At 34.6% G+C, this 15,206-nt stretch overlaps 1 protein-coding gene across 29 annotated transcripts in view; it reads right to left on the reverse strand.

Moving 5' to 3' along the window:
* Positions 1-1,266: 1,266 nt before the first annotated feature.
* The window catches only part of LOC138822567 (triadin-like), a 180,900-nt gene continuing 166,960 nt past the window's right edge, over positions 1,267-15,206 (reverse strand). For 25 of the 29 annotated variants that reach the window (XM_070015365.1, XM_070015369.1, XM_070015363.1 and 22 more), the window contains 4 exons: positions 14,701-14,721; positions 8,442-8,483; positions 7,119-7,160; positions 1,267-4,499 (listed from right to left, as the gene is read on the reverse strand). In XM_070015365.1, the coding sequence (XP_069871466.1) occupies positions 4,360-4,499; positions 7,119-7,160; positions 8,442-8,483; positions 14,701-14,721 (245 nt within the window). In that variant the 3' untranslated portion in view covers positions 1,267-4,359. The remainder of the gene's footprint in view (positions 4,500-7,118; positions 7,161-8,441; positions 8,484-14,700; positions 14,722-15,206) is intronic. The other 4 variants (XM_070015377.1, XM_070015364.1, XM_070015372.1 and 1 more) reach the window with 3 other exon arrangements.

The following is a 15,206-nucleotide window of genomic DNA, read 5'->3' on the forward strand; positions in this document are numbered from 1 at the left end:
CATAATCACCAGGAGAAAAAATTGAACTAAAGTAATCTTAGAAAATGTCTTCAGGTAAGAAATGTATACATTATCCTGCCCATGTAATTGTAACCCCTCTGTACAGTATGTTCACAAATAAAATAAAATAAAATTAAAAAAAAAAAAGAAAATGTCTTCAAAGATCTGGAGCAGCACTGTTAAAAAGGGTGTACTAAATGATGTTTTTGTGAGAAAAAAAAAAAGAACACAGGTTGTTTTCATTTGTGTTTGCATAGAATGGGTATATAAGACTATAATCCTATTTAGAAGTAGGATTGAAAGCATTTAACAGGGTAATTGGGCCAACAGGCCTACTATGCAGCTACACATTCCATCCATACTTTTCATATCATTTGATTTTGAAAAAGTTTAATATATTTCCATCTTGAATATATTCTTTCATGTATATACATTCCAAAGAAGAAAATAAATTTTTGCTTACCACAGTGTTCCTCAAAACTGCTAAAACTTATAATAACATCTCTTTTCTATTTAAAGTGTTGTTTCTTTTGCAAAAGAAGTGACTTCTATGTAGATAATACCAACTGTATACATTGAACATATAAAAATGGCTTCTCATTCTGAATGTGGGTCCACACATGTGCCTATGCAGAGAATGTAGGGAGGGTGTGGGGGAAGGAGAAAGGGGCTCTGAAGGTCTCAGAGAGTCAACTGCTCTTAAACTCATTTTCTTTATTGTTAAAACAAATAAGTGTGACAAGCTTTTGAGGTCTTTTCAACTTTCAAGTAGAAAAAATAAGTCCAACCAGAAAGAATTACAGCTTTAACAGGAATTATAATTGGAAAGCTGCTAGAAAAATTAGTTAAGATATGTAGTAAAGTGAAAGTGTGAGTTCAAATTAACGTTCAAGGCATGGTTTAGTAGCTAATTTGGAGCACTATGTTGTTGTAGGAATTATTTTCATTTTCTGTAATTGTCAAGGGCTAAATAATCTTTGGTTTTTCTGTCATTAACATTTGTTCTCCACAGAGCTTTTATTTTTCCAGTAGAGAAAATAAAGCGCAATCCTTGAATCTATGCACTACTGGGTCTGAAATATAAATATTTATCTGAGGAGTTTAATACAGCATGGAACAGGAAAAAAATCATCAAAGAAGCATTTTTAATAAAGAAAATTGCAAAAAAATCTATCTCATTAGAGTGATGACCTATCAGGCCTTTTGCATACTAAATAAAAATTGAAACTCTTAGGTAAAATAAATATTTTTACATACCTTTAATTATTAAGGTGGAGTGAAAGTGGGACCACTAAGAAGAAACACTAAGAACACTAAGAAGAAAACTTATCCTAACTAGACAAAATTCAGATTTTAAATGCTTACATATTGATGTCCAGTATGACAAAAAAAAAAAAACCCACAAAAAAACAACTTACGAATGAGCTGTCAAAGACAAAGCCTTGTTGGGTACCAGTGGCCCATACCTATTACCCTAGCTACTCAGGTGGCTGATATATGAGGATCACTGTTCAAAACTAGCCCAGGTAGACAAGTCCTTAAGACCCTTATCTCCAATTAACTACCAAGAAATGAGGAGTAAAGCTATGGCTCAAGTGGTAGAGTGCCAGCCTTCAGCCAAAAAGTCAAGCAGAATGCCAGGCCCTGAGTTTAAGCCCCAACACTGGCACAGAAAAAAAAAGACAAGGAGATTGAATCAACCCTATATCTTTTCCTTTGAAATCAAACACATAAAAGAAGCCCTCTTGCGTCCATTTCTTGGAGTTCATTTCAATAGGTATCATTTTATATGGTCATGCTCACATAGCAATTGAACCCTTACATTTCTCTCCTAAGATTGCCCTCCTTTATTCTCATTATGTAAATGTATAGACTGCTGTTTAATTAATCATGTCTCTCCACTGGCTGCTTTTTATTTCTGTACTTTTTGTCTTATATATATTTATCTGATTTGTTGAGGGAAAGGAGAAGCACAGAAATGGTTGGACAAAGGGTGAACCAATTCTGCAGTGAAACCCATAGACACTACATTGGATATGAGCTATACGACTTGGGGAAGAGGAAGGTCAGGAGGGAATAAACTGGGAGAGAATGAGGGAAGGATGACAAAAGGGTTCAAAAGGAAATGTACTCATAACCCGACTTCTAGAACTATAGCCCCTCTGTACATCAACTTTACAAGAACAATTTTAAAAAATGAAACATCATACTTGGAAGGGCTAGAAATGTTTTATTTGGTGGAAAAATCCAAACAGATGACAGTTTGTATATTTTTAAAGCACTATGATCATTGTAACTTTAATCAGGTAAGCCCAACAGTTACCACTAATATTGTTATCATTGTATCTGTTTTAAATAATTCTAATTAAAATAAAATATGTTTTTATTTTTCACCAATTTTTATAATGAGACTGAAAGAAATGACAATAAGTGTAAAAAATTCTCAGCAAGAATACCAATGTCATATCCAAAAGTATTATATCAGGAATTTATTTCAATATCATAGCTTATGTAAAGCTATTTTGTTAGTCTCCACAGTGCCAGGCTGTTTGTCTTCAAGCGCCTAGTATACACATGGAGAGACATACAAGTTCATGTAGTAAAATGTCCTAGGGCACTTTGTTAGGTAGCACTGGGAGTAGGATTCATTGTATGTATGCTTTATATCTATTTGAGTAGCTAACACAGTGTTGAAAGTATTGGTGTTGAATAAACAGTCATTAATAACCACTTAGAATCACCCATTCTGAAACAGTTATCAGATTTACTCTGTTAATATGGAGAATGGGCAGAAGAGCATCTGAGCAATAATACCCTCTCTCCTACTCAGAAGATTACATTGTGATGGAAGGGACTTTGCAAGTCAGTACCATCTGGTCAGACCTTCAAGTCCACACTTTCAATGCTCCCACACCCGTCAAGTGTTACCAGTCTGATTCAGTGTAATGTTCGCTTTTGTGGCAAGAGTTGGGTCCACATCCATCTGGCTGAGACCAACGTCTTTCACAAAAGTCATTGAAAGTCCATAATGCATGTATTGCTGATGTCTTAGCCAAATGACTTTCAGTAAAACTGACTTACATCTTGATTTTTAAGGCCCATAATTGGCTACAGTCTTTGAAAAAAATCATTTGGCTGCCAGTTTCTGGCTAGATCAGGCCATCCTGAAGATAGCAATAATGGCAGAAAAAAGTAACTCAAATTGTTACTTGAGTTAATTTATCAAAAATGTTCAGCTGTGATTGTAAACGTAAAAGTCGTAGACATGACTTTCAGAATTGAGAGAAAAATGTAAAGAACATGTATGTTTTTATCACTAGGAAGACTACAAAAGCCTAACAGTCATTTCCAGTGACAAATTGTCAAGTAGGATAAAAATGGGTGCTGATGGACAGTCACCTAAAAAGCAAGTAATACAAAACATGAAGGCACCTAAAGTTACAATGTCTCCCTTAAGCTTTTATGCCATTCATATTTTGTTTCTGTTTTGTAATAGAAAACATTTAACTTCATAGAAAGAATGTTGGAGAAATGAAAATATTATTTCATTGGTCACTCACAATTAAAGCTCGATCTAAAACTTCACCCAGGTGATGTTCTCATCGGAGCACAGTCTGGAGAAACCTACAATGTTCACATTTTATAGATTAAACAAAATGATGCCACAGACTTGCCTAAGTAGAAGTACAGTTCCATTGGAGTGAATGTCTTCATTGTAGTTCAAGACAAATCTTACAAAGATTCATCAAGTATTAATCAAGTATTAATTGCATAGTGTCTAAAGTTCAGAGAGTTTTGGTTCTAAGGATATCACAAGGAACTTACAGCATTGCTCAGTGCAAGTGTTACCCATTCTAGAATTTTGCCACAACTAAAAGAGATACAGACATAAATAGAATGACACCATTAAGCATCAACTCATCAGGCTGAGTTTAGGTAGCCACATGATGCATGATAGTCACCTTTATATACTCATAAAGGAGTAAGCTGAAGTCACAGACTATATTGCCATATATATGTAATTGAAGCCAGGAATTTCATTTTGCAGTCATGTCAATTACATTTAAAAGGCCAATATTAAGTTGATTTCATTGTTTGATACAAAGCTATAGTGAATGGAAGTAGCAAAGGATATAAACAACCCCTCCTCCAGCAACAGAAATGAATAATAGACTCTTGAGCATTAGACCCTTCAAAATATTTGCTTATTATTCAATCTTTTTGTCCACTGCTTTGCTCTCTAAACCAGGTGGACAATTCTCTGCATTGCATGACTTGAAATACCTCTGACAGTGTGGACAAAACAGAAGTTCCAATTTTCACAATCTTAAAGCATTTGCAAGGGTCATGCATATCTGTCTATTGTCCTTGTTGCTTCAGCCCTGGAGAATTTGATTTCCCAGAGCTTTCCCCAGGACTCTGTGCAGGAGTGACAGGAAACTGAAATCCATAGCCGTTGTAGCCATCCAAGTATACGCACTGGAAGAAACTGATGGGACCTAAGAAACATAGTATGATGATTTGTTAAAAGAAAAAGAAAGCAGTAAGTTATGAGCAAGCAGAGCTGGATGGTTGGATGCTGATTGTATGTGGTCTTGGATTCTACAGTCAGATAGCTTCCACAGCTCCTGACAAGTTATTGAACTTCTCTGTGTCTTTGATTCTCTACTCTTAACGTCAAGATACAAACCTCATTAAAAGTTTGTAGAAATTACATGATACAACATAGATGAAGTGTGTGTGTGTGTGTGTGTGTGTGTGTGTGTGTGTGTGTGTGCATGCGTGCTCATGCGTGTCTATGCTTTACAATATCAGAGATTTTATGGATCCTAGAGTCCTAAAGTTTTTCATTTGTCTTTACTCTAAAGGAGAGACCTTTCCTGGGGTGATCACTTTACATTTTTTCCAGGCAATATTCTCAGCACTTCTGAGCACAGAGCACAGGAAATACAAAGCTAAGCTATAGGATGTGGTACACTGGATTTATGTATAAGCTCCAGACGCAGGATGTGGGTGCACCCAGGGACCAACTTTATTAAGAGATGGAGATCTCAGTCTCTTTCTATACTCAAGGATGCCTCACTGACTCTTCACTATTGTCCATCTCATCCAATAGCATTCTTACAAAAAAATCCCCTACCATCTCTTTGTAGATATCAGAAAAAAAGAAAATGGAAGAGCAGAGAATATGTAGGAGATTGTAAATATGATCAGATCCACATAAGACGAAGGACTATGAAGTGGAAAAGGCCCAGCACTGAGAGAAACAAGAGGGTATTCAGATGGCATCATCCAGGGTGTTACTTAGTTACTGGGCTTTCTGGAATGAAAGCAGTTGGAAGAAATCTTAAATTTTGTTGTGCTTTTTACAGCATCTCACCTGCAATTATTTTATTAAGTTTAATCAGAGGTGCTAACATGACTGTCCTCTTAAAGTTGTAGACTTTGTGGGAGCATGTGAATGCACAGATCAGTAAGAGAAATGACAGTGAATTTGGAGAAGTGGCGGTGCTAGAAGTCGCCAGCCTACAGTCAAGCTCAACGTCATAGTGTGTGGGTACTGTCCTGCAAAGTGTGTTTATTTTACATTGAATTAGCTATCAGTGAAAATATAATTACAGCTAAACATTTTAAGGTAAGAGTCTCATGAATATTAGGTTGCAAACTACCTTAACAGGTAAAAAGGAAATGATACTTGAATAAATCCCAAACAAATTTAACTATTTTATACTGTTTTCCCAAGACATCTATAATTTATTTTATTTTGAGACTATTAACAGGCACTTGTAAGAAAATGTATATAAAGACATTCCATATACTTTTACCCAGTTTCTCTCAGTTGTAAAAGTACAGGTATATTTCATCCAAGAAATTAGAATTGACATAATCTACCTACTCTTGATAATTATATCTCAATATTTATGGAAGAAAATATTTTAAGGGCTTATGCATTATAGCTATAAATCATAACCAACAAGTTCTCAAGAAAATATTACCGGATAAATTGGCTCCATACTGATCTTGTTTATAATTGTTTTTATATATTTTTGAAGAATCTCTGAAATTTTGCAACTGTAACTGTATATTTCTTTATGTTTCTCAAAACTTTACTGTATGACTTACAATGAGCATCTATTTTTCTGCTAGTCTCAGCATCTATATCAGAATTTGAAAAGTAGTAGACATTCAATTTATAGTTTTTTCTTCCCTTTTTTTTGAAACAATAGATCAGACTGGACTCAAACCCATTATTCTCCTGCCTTAGCCTCTCATTTGTTAGGATTGCACGGTCCACTTTGCATATTTGAGAGAAAAACTAATAAAGTAATGCCAGAAACATTTTCTATCATAAAAGAGATATTAATTACCTGCAGGAATACCTATAAAAAGCAGTATAGAAACCAGAGGCATCACTTTATCAAGAGTAGTTCTTTATTTTTTAAAGCATTATGTGAGTCAAACTTCTATTATATCCATTTCAAAAACTCTTCTACTAATCCATCTGATGATAACTTTATCAAATGCACAGGTACGTCCAAAGCATATTGGTTTTCCATCAGAACTAAAACAGCTAAGTTAAAAGTACTGAGATAATGAGAATCTTAAACACTGAAATTTTAAATTATATATGAGTATAGATTATATTCTAAAATTAAGGATTCCAGAGACTGAAATTAAGATTCTTGCGTACAACTAGAAAAGCAAAAAATAAAAAAAAGTTAAAGAAAACTTAAAAGTGAATTTCCAAACAACAGATCTTTTCTATCATTTTTCTACTTGATTTACATTGCACCAACTGATGTATTATGCAGCAGATAGTAACATATTTAAGCTAGACTCTAAAAGTTTTCGACCAGAACAACGTAGAATGGCTGGCAGTAAAAGCCACTATGGTCACTATTTGTAATTCCTCCAACCGTGTGCCACTTGCCTGACACACACAGAAAACTGATGATCTTCCCTTTGAAATATAAATCACCTACTTTATCAATATTCTGCATGTCTGTGTGTAGCAGTCTTATTTTTTTCTAATTTTGTTCTTGGAGGGCTGAGAGGTTGAATCTTTAAGTATCTTCATATAAAGTAGCTTAGTAGTTTAAATCTAATTGTAAACTTACTTTTTTGCTTCTTTGAAGAAGATCCATCTTCAGTTTTTTCTACTGAATAAAAAATATGACATAAATATTTATATGTGAACAGATATGGTGCAATCACAAATGGATCTGGGAATTTCTACACTGGAGTATAATATAAAACAGGAATTATTTTCCTTAGTGAACACTTCAAATTTTATTCTATGAAACATAATAGGCAAGAGCCAGAAATAGAAGAGCCCCTGAAAGTAGAAATGTCATGAACATCATGTAACTAGAAATCATTCCTAAATAAAAGCTAACCCTACATTTTGGATATTGATGGATCAAGGCTAGATTGAATATGTTCCTTTCTTGGGAGAAACATTATAAGAAGTTGTTTATGTTGAATAATAATATGTGAATGATGATATCTGACTACAGATACTTTTATATCTTCAAATGTTAATAATTTTGTATGTTTTTTCCAGTTGTCTCTTTTTATTATCTTTAAGTAGTTGTACAAAAGACTTGCATTTAATAAAGCAGTTTATGAATATACATATCATCTTGATCAGTGTCACTTCTTCCAATATTTTCGCCCTCCTTCTAACTACCTCTTTCTTCCCTTACTTTTCTTAATTTTTTAGAATGTACAATGGATTCTTGGCTGCACTCTTCCTCCCTTCTTTTTTACCTACCCCTCATCCCTTGCACCCTCCCACTACCTTTGCAGGAACCCATTTCCTGCTGCTTATTTTATTGGGCTTAGACTTTGTGTGCTCTTTTCTAACATACATTTTGAAATATATCATAGTTTTTTAAAGTACAAACTAACAAATAATATTTACTCTACTGTGGGACAGAACACAAGAATCAATTCCTTCTATTTAGTAAAGTTTTGGTGCCCCCAATTTCATTTCATTTCTCCCATTTTCTTTCCTGTCTTTGCCAGTTTCCAGTTACCACCTCTCTACTCTGTTCTTCTATGAGATGGACTTTTTAGTTTACACAAATGAGTGAGCACATGTGGGTATTTGACTTGTTTTACTTAGCATAACGATTACCAGTTTTATCCACATTGCTGAATTCTCCTTTACAGGCTAAATAATATTTTTTTGCACAGATGTACAATATTTCCTTTATCTATTCACCTGCCATGGGCATCCTTGTTAATTGTATTAATTACTTCTAATAGTGACTATAAATAACACAATTTGTTTCTTAAGTACACAATGACATACATAGATATTCTAAATAATATAAGAACTTTATTTAAAAGAAAGTTAATTTACCACATAAACTTGCTTGGAAGAGTTGGGAACTTGAGGAGAAAGCATGTAAATGAACAAAAGAGAGCAAACTCACCTTTAGCTTTCTTTGGAGCTGGAACATCTTTAATATCTTCTCCTAGAGTAATGAAAAGGAACACAGAAAACCACAGGCTATTTCCCCCTTTTTTCCAAAGATAAATTATCATATTTAAAAAGTTTGAGTCCCCTGGGGCTGGGAAGGTGGCTCAGTGGTAGAGTGTTTGCCTAGCATGCATGAGGCCCTGGGTTCGATTCCTCAGCACCACATTAGCAGAAAAAGCTGGAAGTGGCTCTGTAGCTCAAGTGGTAAAGCGCTAGCCTTGAGCTGAAGAGCGCAGGGGCAGCGCCCAGGCCCAGAATTCAGGCCCCACAACCGACAAAATAAAAAATAAAATAAATAAAAATTTGAGTTCCATGATTTCTAATTTATAAACTCAGCATCTAGTATTCCATAAGCAAGACCATTCTATGAAAAAGGAAAAAGACCATTCTCTTACCTAGAACAGGAATGTATAGGGAAACACTGTCAATCTCTACAATGGTCAGTAGATTGGCAGAAGGTGGTTACAGGTACAAACCCTCAAGAGTGATCCTTCATGACCTAACATCTTCCACAAATGTACCTTTCCTCTGATTTAAAAAATTCCTCCCAAAAACATTTGAAAAATATTTGAGATCAATGGATCTACCTACACAGGCTAGAACAAGAGAAATATATTAGCAGATTGGTCAGTAGATTTAATTTTTCTGAAAATTCCACAAAGCTTCAAATTAAACTCATGCATATGGTAAGATCAAACAATTTTCCACAAATGTGCCAATAGTACATGGTCCAGAAAGTATAATTTTCAGTAAATATGGTTGGGGTAAACTGGTATCTACCCACAAAAGAACAAAATTAAACTTTATTATTCCATAATTTTAAAAAAATCTATTAAAAAGCATATAAATATAAGACTGAAAACCATAACAAATTCATTGTTATGGAAATTCACTGTAAAAAAATCAGATAGGGAGAAAAGATAATTGACCTTTGCAGTTTTGAGTTCTGCATTTAACTTTGATCTATTTCTGGATGGTATAAAACGTTATTTAGTTTGTGGAGTTAAAACTGATGGTTTGCGGGGCACTGGTGACTCACTTCTGTAATCCTAGCTACTCAGGAGGCTGATATCTGAGGATCGAGGTTCAAAGCCAGCCCAGGCAGTAAAGTCCATGAGACTTTTATCTCCAACTAACTACCAGAAAACCTGAAGTGTCACTGTGGCTCAAATGGTTGAGTGTTCCCCTTGAGCTGAAGAGCTCAGGGACACCACCCAGTCCCAGAGTTCAAGCCTCATGACCAACCAAACCAAACAAACCAAAACAAACAAACAAAAAACTGATGGTTTGAAGAAATGATGGGAGCTTTATCTCAGAAAAGTGGTATTAAAAATCAGAGCAAACTACAACAGCTTCAAGTACCTTGGAGTATTTGTAACTATAAGAAGAATAATTGTACATGCTTTTGGATAGAGGTAGCATGAACCATATATATCCTGCAAGATCTGAAAATGATGGAACTGAGGGGACAAGAATGAGGACAGCCAAGGGAGGCAGACTCAGGTAGGAACTTGAAATGACCAACAATGGGTGAAGCAATGCTTGGTAGTGTGAAGAATGGAAAGGTGGTAATGGGTAGAACAGGGAAAATTAAAGAGATTTTTTTTAATATTATTTTATTTTATTTGAGAACATACTGTACAGAGGGGCTACAATTACATGGGCAGGATAATGCATACATTTCTTACCAAGCATTGCAGCCTCCTCCTTTGTTTACCCTTCACCTCCCTTCCCAGCCTCCCCCCTCCCCCCACCCAATTATACCCCCCTCCCCCCCCCCCCCCGACATTGTAAAGCTGGTTTTGACATGACATTTTGTACTTCTCATTGTTGCAACAGGTCCACCTGAATCCTTAAACGACTTGTTTGCCCCCATCTCCTCCACATGTTATACTGACATCAAATATAGTGAAGAGATTTTTTTTAAAAGAAAATAAATTCTCTATTAAGAAAATTTTAGCCTGTGCCAAGGAGACCTAGGGTTTCTATTATTCCTTCCTGTAATGTTTTCAGGGTGTCTGCTTTGACTCTGAGGTCTTTGATCCATTTGGAGTTGATTCTGGTGCAGGGTGATATATAAAGCTCTAGCTTTAGTTTTCTACAGGTGATTAACCAAGTTTGCCAGCACAATTTACTGAAGAGGCTATCTTTCTTCCAAAGAAAGTTTGGAAAATGTAATTGCATGAACTGCAGAGCTTCTGCATGGCAAAGGACATAGCTAGCAAGATCAATAGAAAACCCACAGATTGGGAGAAGATCTTCACTTGCCATAAAAATGGATAAGGGTCTCATATTAAAGTATACTTGGAACTCAAAAAATTAAATCCCCCAACAACAAATCTTCAAAGAAACAACTGCCCAATAAATAAGTGGGCTAAAGACTTAAAGAGAAACTTCTCTGAAGAGGAAATAAGAATGGCCAATAGACATATGAAGAAATGCTCAATCTCTATAGCCATAAAAGAAATGCAAATCAAAACATTGAGATTCCACCTCACCCCAGTTAGCATGGCTATAATCAAGAACTCTAATAACAACAGATACTGGAGGGGATGTGGACAGAAGGGAAACCTACTGCATTGTTTGTGGGAGTGTAAACTTGTTCAACCACTTTGGAAAGTAGTATGGAGGTTCCTCAAAAGACTCTACATAGAGCTCCCCTGTGACCCAGCAATCCCACGTTTGGGCATTTACCCAAATGATCACAAACAAGACCATACTAAAGCTACCAGCACAATGGATGTTTATTGCAATGATGTTTATTTACCATAGCTAAGATATGGAACCAACCAACCCAGATGGATCAAGAAAATGTGGTATATATATCCATAATGGAATTCTATGCCTCCATCAGAAAGAATGGCATTGCCCCATTTGTTAGGAAATGGAAAGATTTGGAAAAAATTACATTAAGTGAAGTAAACCAGGCCCAAAGAAACATAGGTCCCATGGTTTCCCTTATTTGCAATAACTAGTGTATGTCTAGGACAAGCAGAAAAGGTCAAAAGCTATGTACATATGACCAGATATGATGATGTTAAGCGAAATGAACCCCAAAATAGAGACATAAGTGTTTTTTTCTTGCTTGCTACTGGTTCTAATGTATTTATAATGTACCATGTGATTTTTTTTTGTTTCTTTGTATGTTCCTCCCCTACAATATAACCCCTGTTTTCACTGTATTTGATGTTGGTGCCCTGAATCTTGTATATACACTTCTCTAATTTGGGGAAGGGAAGGGAAAAAACAAAATGCTTAAATAGGGATACAGTTTGACCCATTGTAACAATGAGATGTACAGGACACTATGTTGAGGTGTACAAGATGGTATGTCGAAAAACGAACTTTACAATTTAGGCTGGAGGGAGAGGAAAGGTGGGATGTAGTTGTGGAGATGGGAGGGAAGGGATGGTAGGGGAAAAACAAAGGAGGAGGCAACAAAGCTTGATAAGAAATGTACTCATTACCTTGGTCATGTGATTGTAAACCCTCTGTACAGTATTTTCACAATAAAAAACTTATTAAAAATTTATTATGTAAGTGCAACCCCTCTATGTATCACTTTTATAATAAAAATTAAATTAAAAATAAAATTTATTCTAGAAACTTAAAAAGAAAAAAGAAAAACAAACCTTACAATTTAGGTGGGAGGGGGGAATGTAGGTGTGGAGTTGGGTGGGAAGGGATGGTAGGGGAAAAACAAAGGAGGAGGTAACAATGCTTGATAGGAAATGTATTCATTACCTTGCTCATGTAACTGTACAGTATTTTTACAATAAAAATGTATTAAAAAATCTAAATTAATTTTAACAGTGATGATGGTTATTTTTGTGTTTGTCACTTTTAAAAATGAAATTTTCCTGTATAGTGTCCAGACTGCTCTACATAATTTTAGCAAGCATGATAAATAAATAAAACCCTCCTGAATAATTCATTGCTGCTTGCCAGCAGTTGCTGCATATAGTTCTGATCCACGCAATTTCCAGAGCTACACTTTGGTAAACATCTCAGAAACAGACAGTCATAAAAGAGACTCAATGGATTTTATATTCTTTCTCACTCTTCTTACACAATTAACTTGCTGCGTCATATTCTGTGTCGTGTGATGACCAAACTCCAATATATTTTCTCAACTGATTTGCTGAATTGTGAAGAGCTTGTTTAGCATGCTGTTTTCTGTGAATTTTCACCTCCCCAAGAAATTCTGTGCATCTGCCATGTTCAAAGCAATGGTAGACAGCTTGTGTATTTTAATCCTTGGGTGTGAGAAGCTCCTTCTATGTATTCTATTATTCAAAATAAACACAGCTTTCAAATAAAATTAACAGGTATGCTGCACCAGCTCATTCGTGGACTTGACTTCAAGGAATAATACAGTTTGCAGACAGTCTACATTTGGAATTTTTCACACAGCACATGGGGATGCTGCGGGTGTTCAGAGGGTCTGTCCTGTCACTCTGGATGAGATGATTGTCTTGAGGGCAATGTCAGAATAAGTTAATGTCACCCATTAACAAATGAGGCCACATTGCTAGGACTAAAAGATTAATGACAAGCAGTGACAAACATTTCACTAAATGTGCTTTATAAATGAACTTTTCCAGGGTCAGCTAATGCAGTGATTAGAGTGATATGTAGAACATTTCAGTCAAGCCGGTTCTACTTTTTAACTTCTGGAATAAAAGTTCTATGCATTTAATCATCCTTGCTCCAAAAGAAAAGCTAAAACATTTTTAATCCAAGGAAAACTAAGTTTTATTCTTATTATGTCATTCCATAGACATACTGATTTTGACATAAAAGCTTAGTATATGATATTTGTTCCTTGCTAAGGAAGTAACTCATTGTTGTGACATAATTGTACCCTCATCCCAAGAGATACTAAATAATAAAATCTTAGGATGACCCAGTCATTGCTTACCTACTCTGCTGTTTGCTCTTCTCTAATCTTTCCCAAACTTCCATGTATTAAATATTATTGTTCAAAAAATAATAAAATATTGGATCAAAAAAATATTAGTAACTTCCTCAACTTTAAATAGCTTTTAAGTTACTATTGAAGCCAAGCATTTCCAAGCTATCTTCCCTGATCTCAGACACTTTCCCATGGTGCTAATTTGTTTCAAACATTGTCTGTAGTTGTTCATCATAAATGACTTCCAACAAAAGAGATATTTTCTAAATCACTTCCAAGTCATATTGATGTATGAGTGTGTATAGGTATGTTACTGTATGTACACAAAAATATATAGATTAACACAGCCTTTTAGCCATATGTTACATGAATAGTTTTGACATAGTAATGTAATAATCCAATCTAAATTATTGCTAATCATAAAAGTGTACTCTAAATTAAAAGCAATGAACATTATTCTGAAGAGAAATTAAAACTTTATATTATTTCATAGATACATACCTAAAGCAGAATGTAATGGAACTAACATGATTGTAAAAGATTAAGAAAGCATTGTTATAAATATTAACTAAAATGAAGCTAGGATAATATATTGGTACCAGACATATTCTATAAAGGCATTATAAAGGGTAAATAAGTCACTAAATAATGATAAATATTAAATTATAAAGAAGATATGATATAAATTTATGCATGAGAGAAAATACTGCCAAAACAAAGCTAGAACATTATAGGTATAAATGAATATACTTCCATCATAATAGGATATTTTAATATAGTTCATTTGCTTATTGATACTTCACATAAAAGTTATAGAAGACACAGAGTACTTTTTAAACATAGTACTTTACAAACTTTAACTTTAATTTAATATAGACAGAATTAGGAAGTTGGGCCTCATTGGAGAAAGTGGGTCAATGGAGGAATACTTTGAATATTATATCTTGTGCTTGGCATCACTCTGTTTCTCTCTCTCTCTCTCCTTCTCTCTCTTTCTCTCTCTCTGTCTATCTTTGTGTGTCTCTCTCTCTCTGTCTGTCTGTTTCTCTCTCTCCCTCCCACCCACTTTTCTCTAACATATGTTTCTACCACTATGCAATTCTATCTTCTACTTTGCCTTAGGTCCCAATGAAGACAGTGTGCCACATAGTAAATTAAATTCACTGAAAATATGAATCACAATATACCATTTTTTCTTTAGGTTGTTTTTTCTCAGGTATTTTGTCATAGTTTCAACAATCTAATGAGCACATATGTGTACCAAAAAGAATTTACTGTCAACACTAACAATACTTACTTGATGCTTTTGTAGCTTTCTCTGATAAGAAGAAGAAAATAAATTCATTAATTGAGATAAAAGCAAGGACACTACCATGTGTGTCCATATACAACACCAAAGTACTTTACATCTCCTGAGTTACTTCCTTGTTGATTAAGATTTAATGAATAATTATAGTTCCCCATTGCCTGTGAACATGATTCTTTATATTTTCTAAGTAATCTCGTTTATACATGAAAGTATGTCAGCTACCATTCATTCTGGATGTCATATTTCTGCCTTTTAAAATCTTACTAGAATCACCAGACTCATTATTAAATTAACTAGTTTTGGTTTAATAATAATTATATTCAAGGTAAGAATTGAATAAAATTACTTTTATATTTAGTTTATCTAAATACTGCTTTTAATTTCTAAATTCTAAAAAGTACCACTGAGAACTATCTTCTTTTCAAATATGAATAAAGACAACTAGGATGAATAAAACCAGTATTTAAGATTATGCTTTCATTTCAATGATTTTC

The sequence above is a fragment of the Dipodomys merriami genome, unplaced genomic scaffold, assembly GCF_024711535.1.
Source record: "Dipodomys merriami isolate MVZ:Mamm:240054 unplaced genomic scaffold, mDipMer1.0.p SCAF_112, whole genome shotgun sequence".
In the NCBI taxonomy this organism is placed as follows: Eukaryota; Metazoa; Chordata; class Mammalia; order Rodentia; family Heteromyidae; genus Dipodomys; species Dipodomys merriami.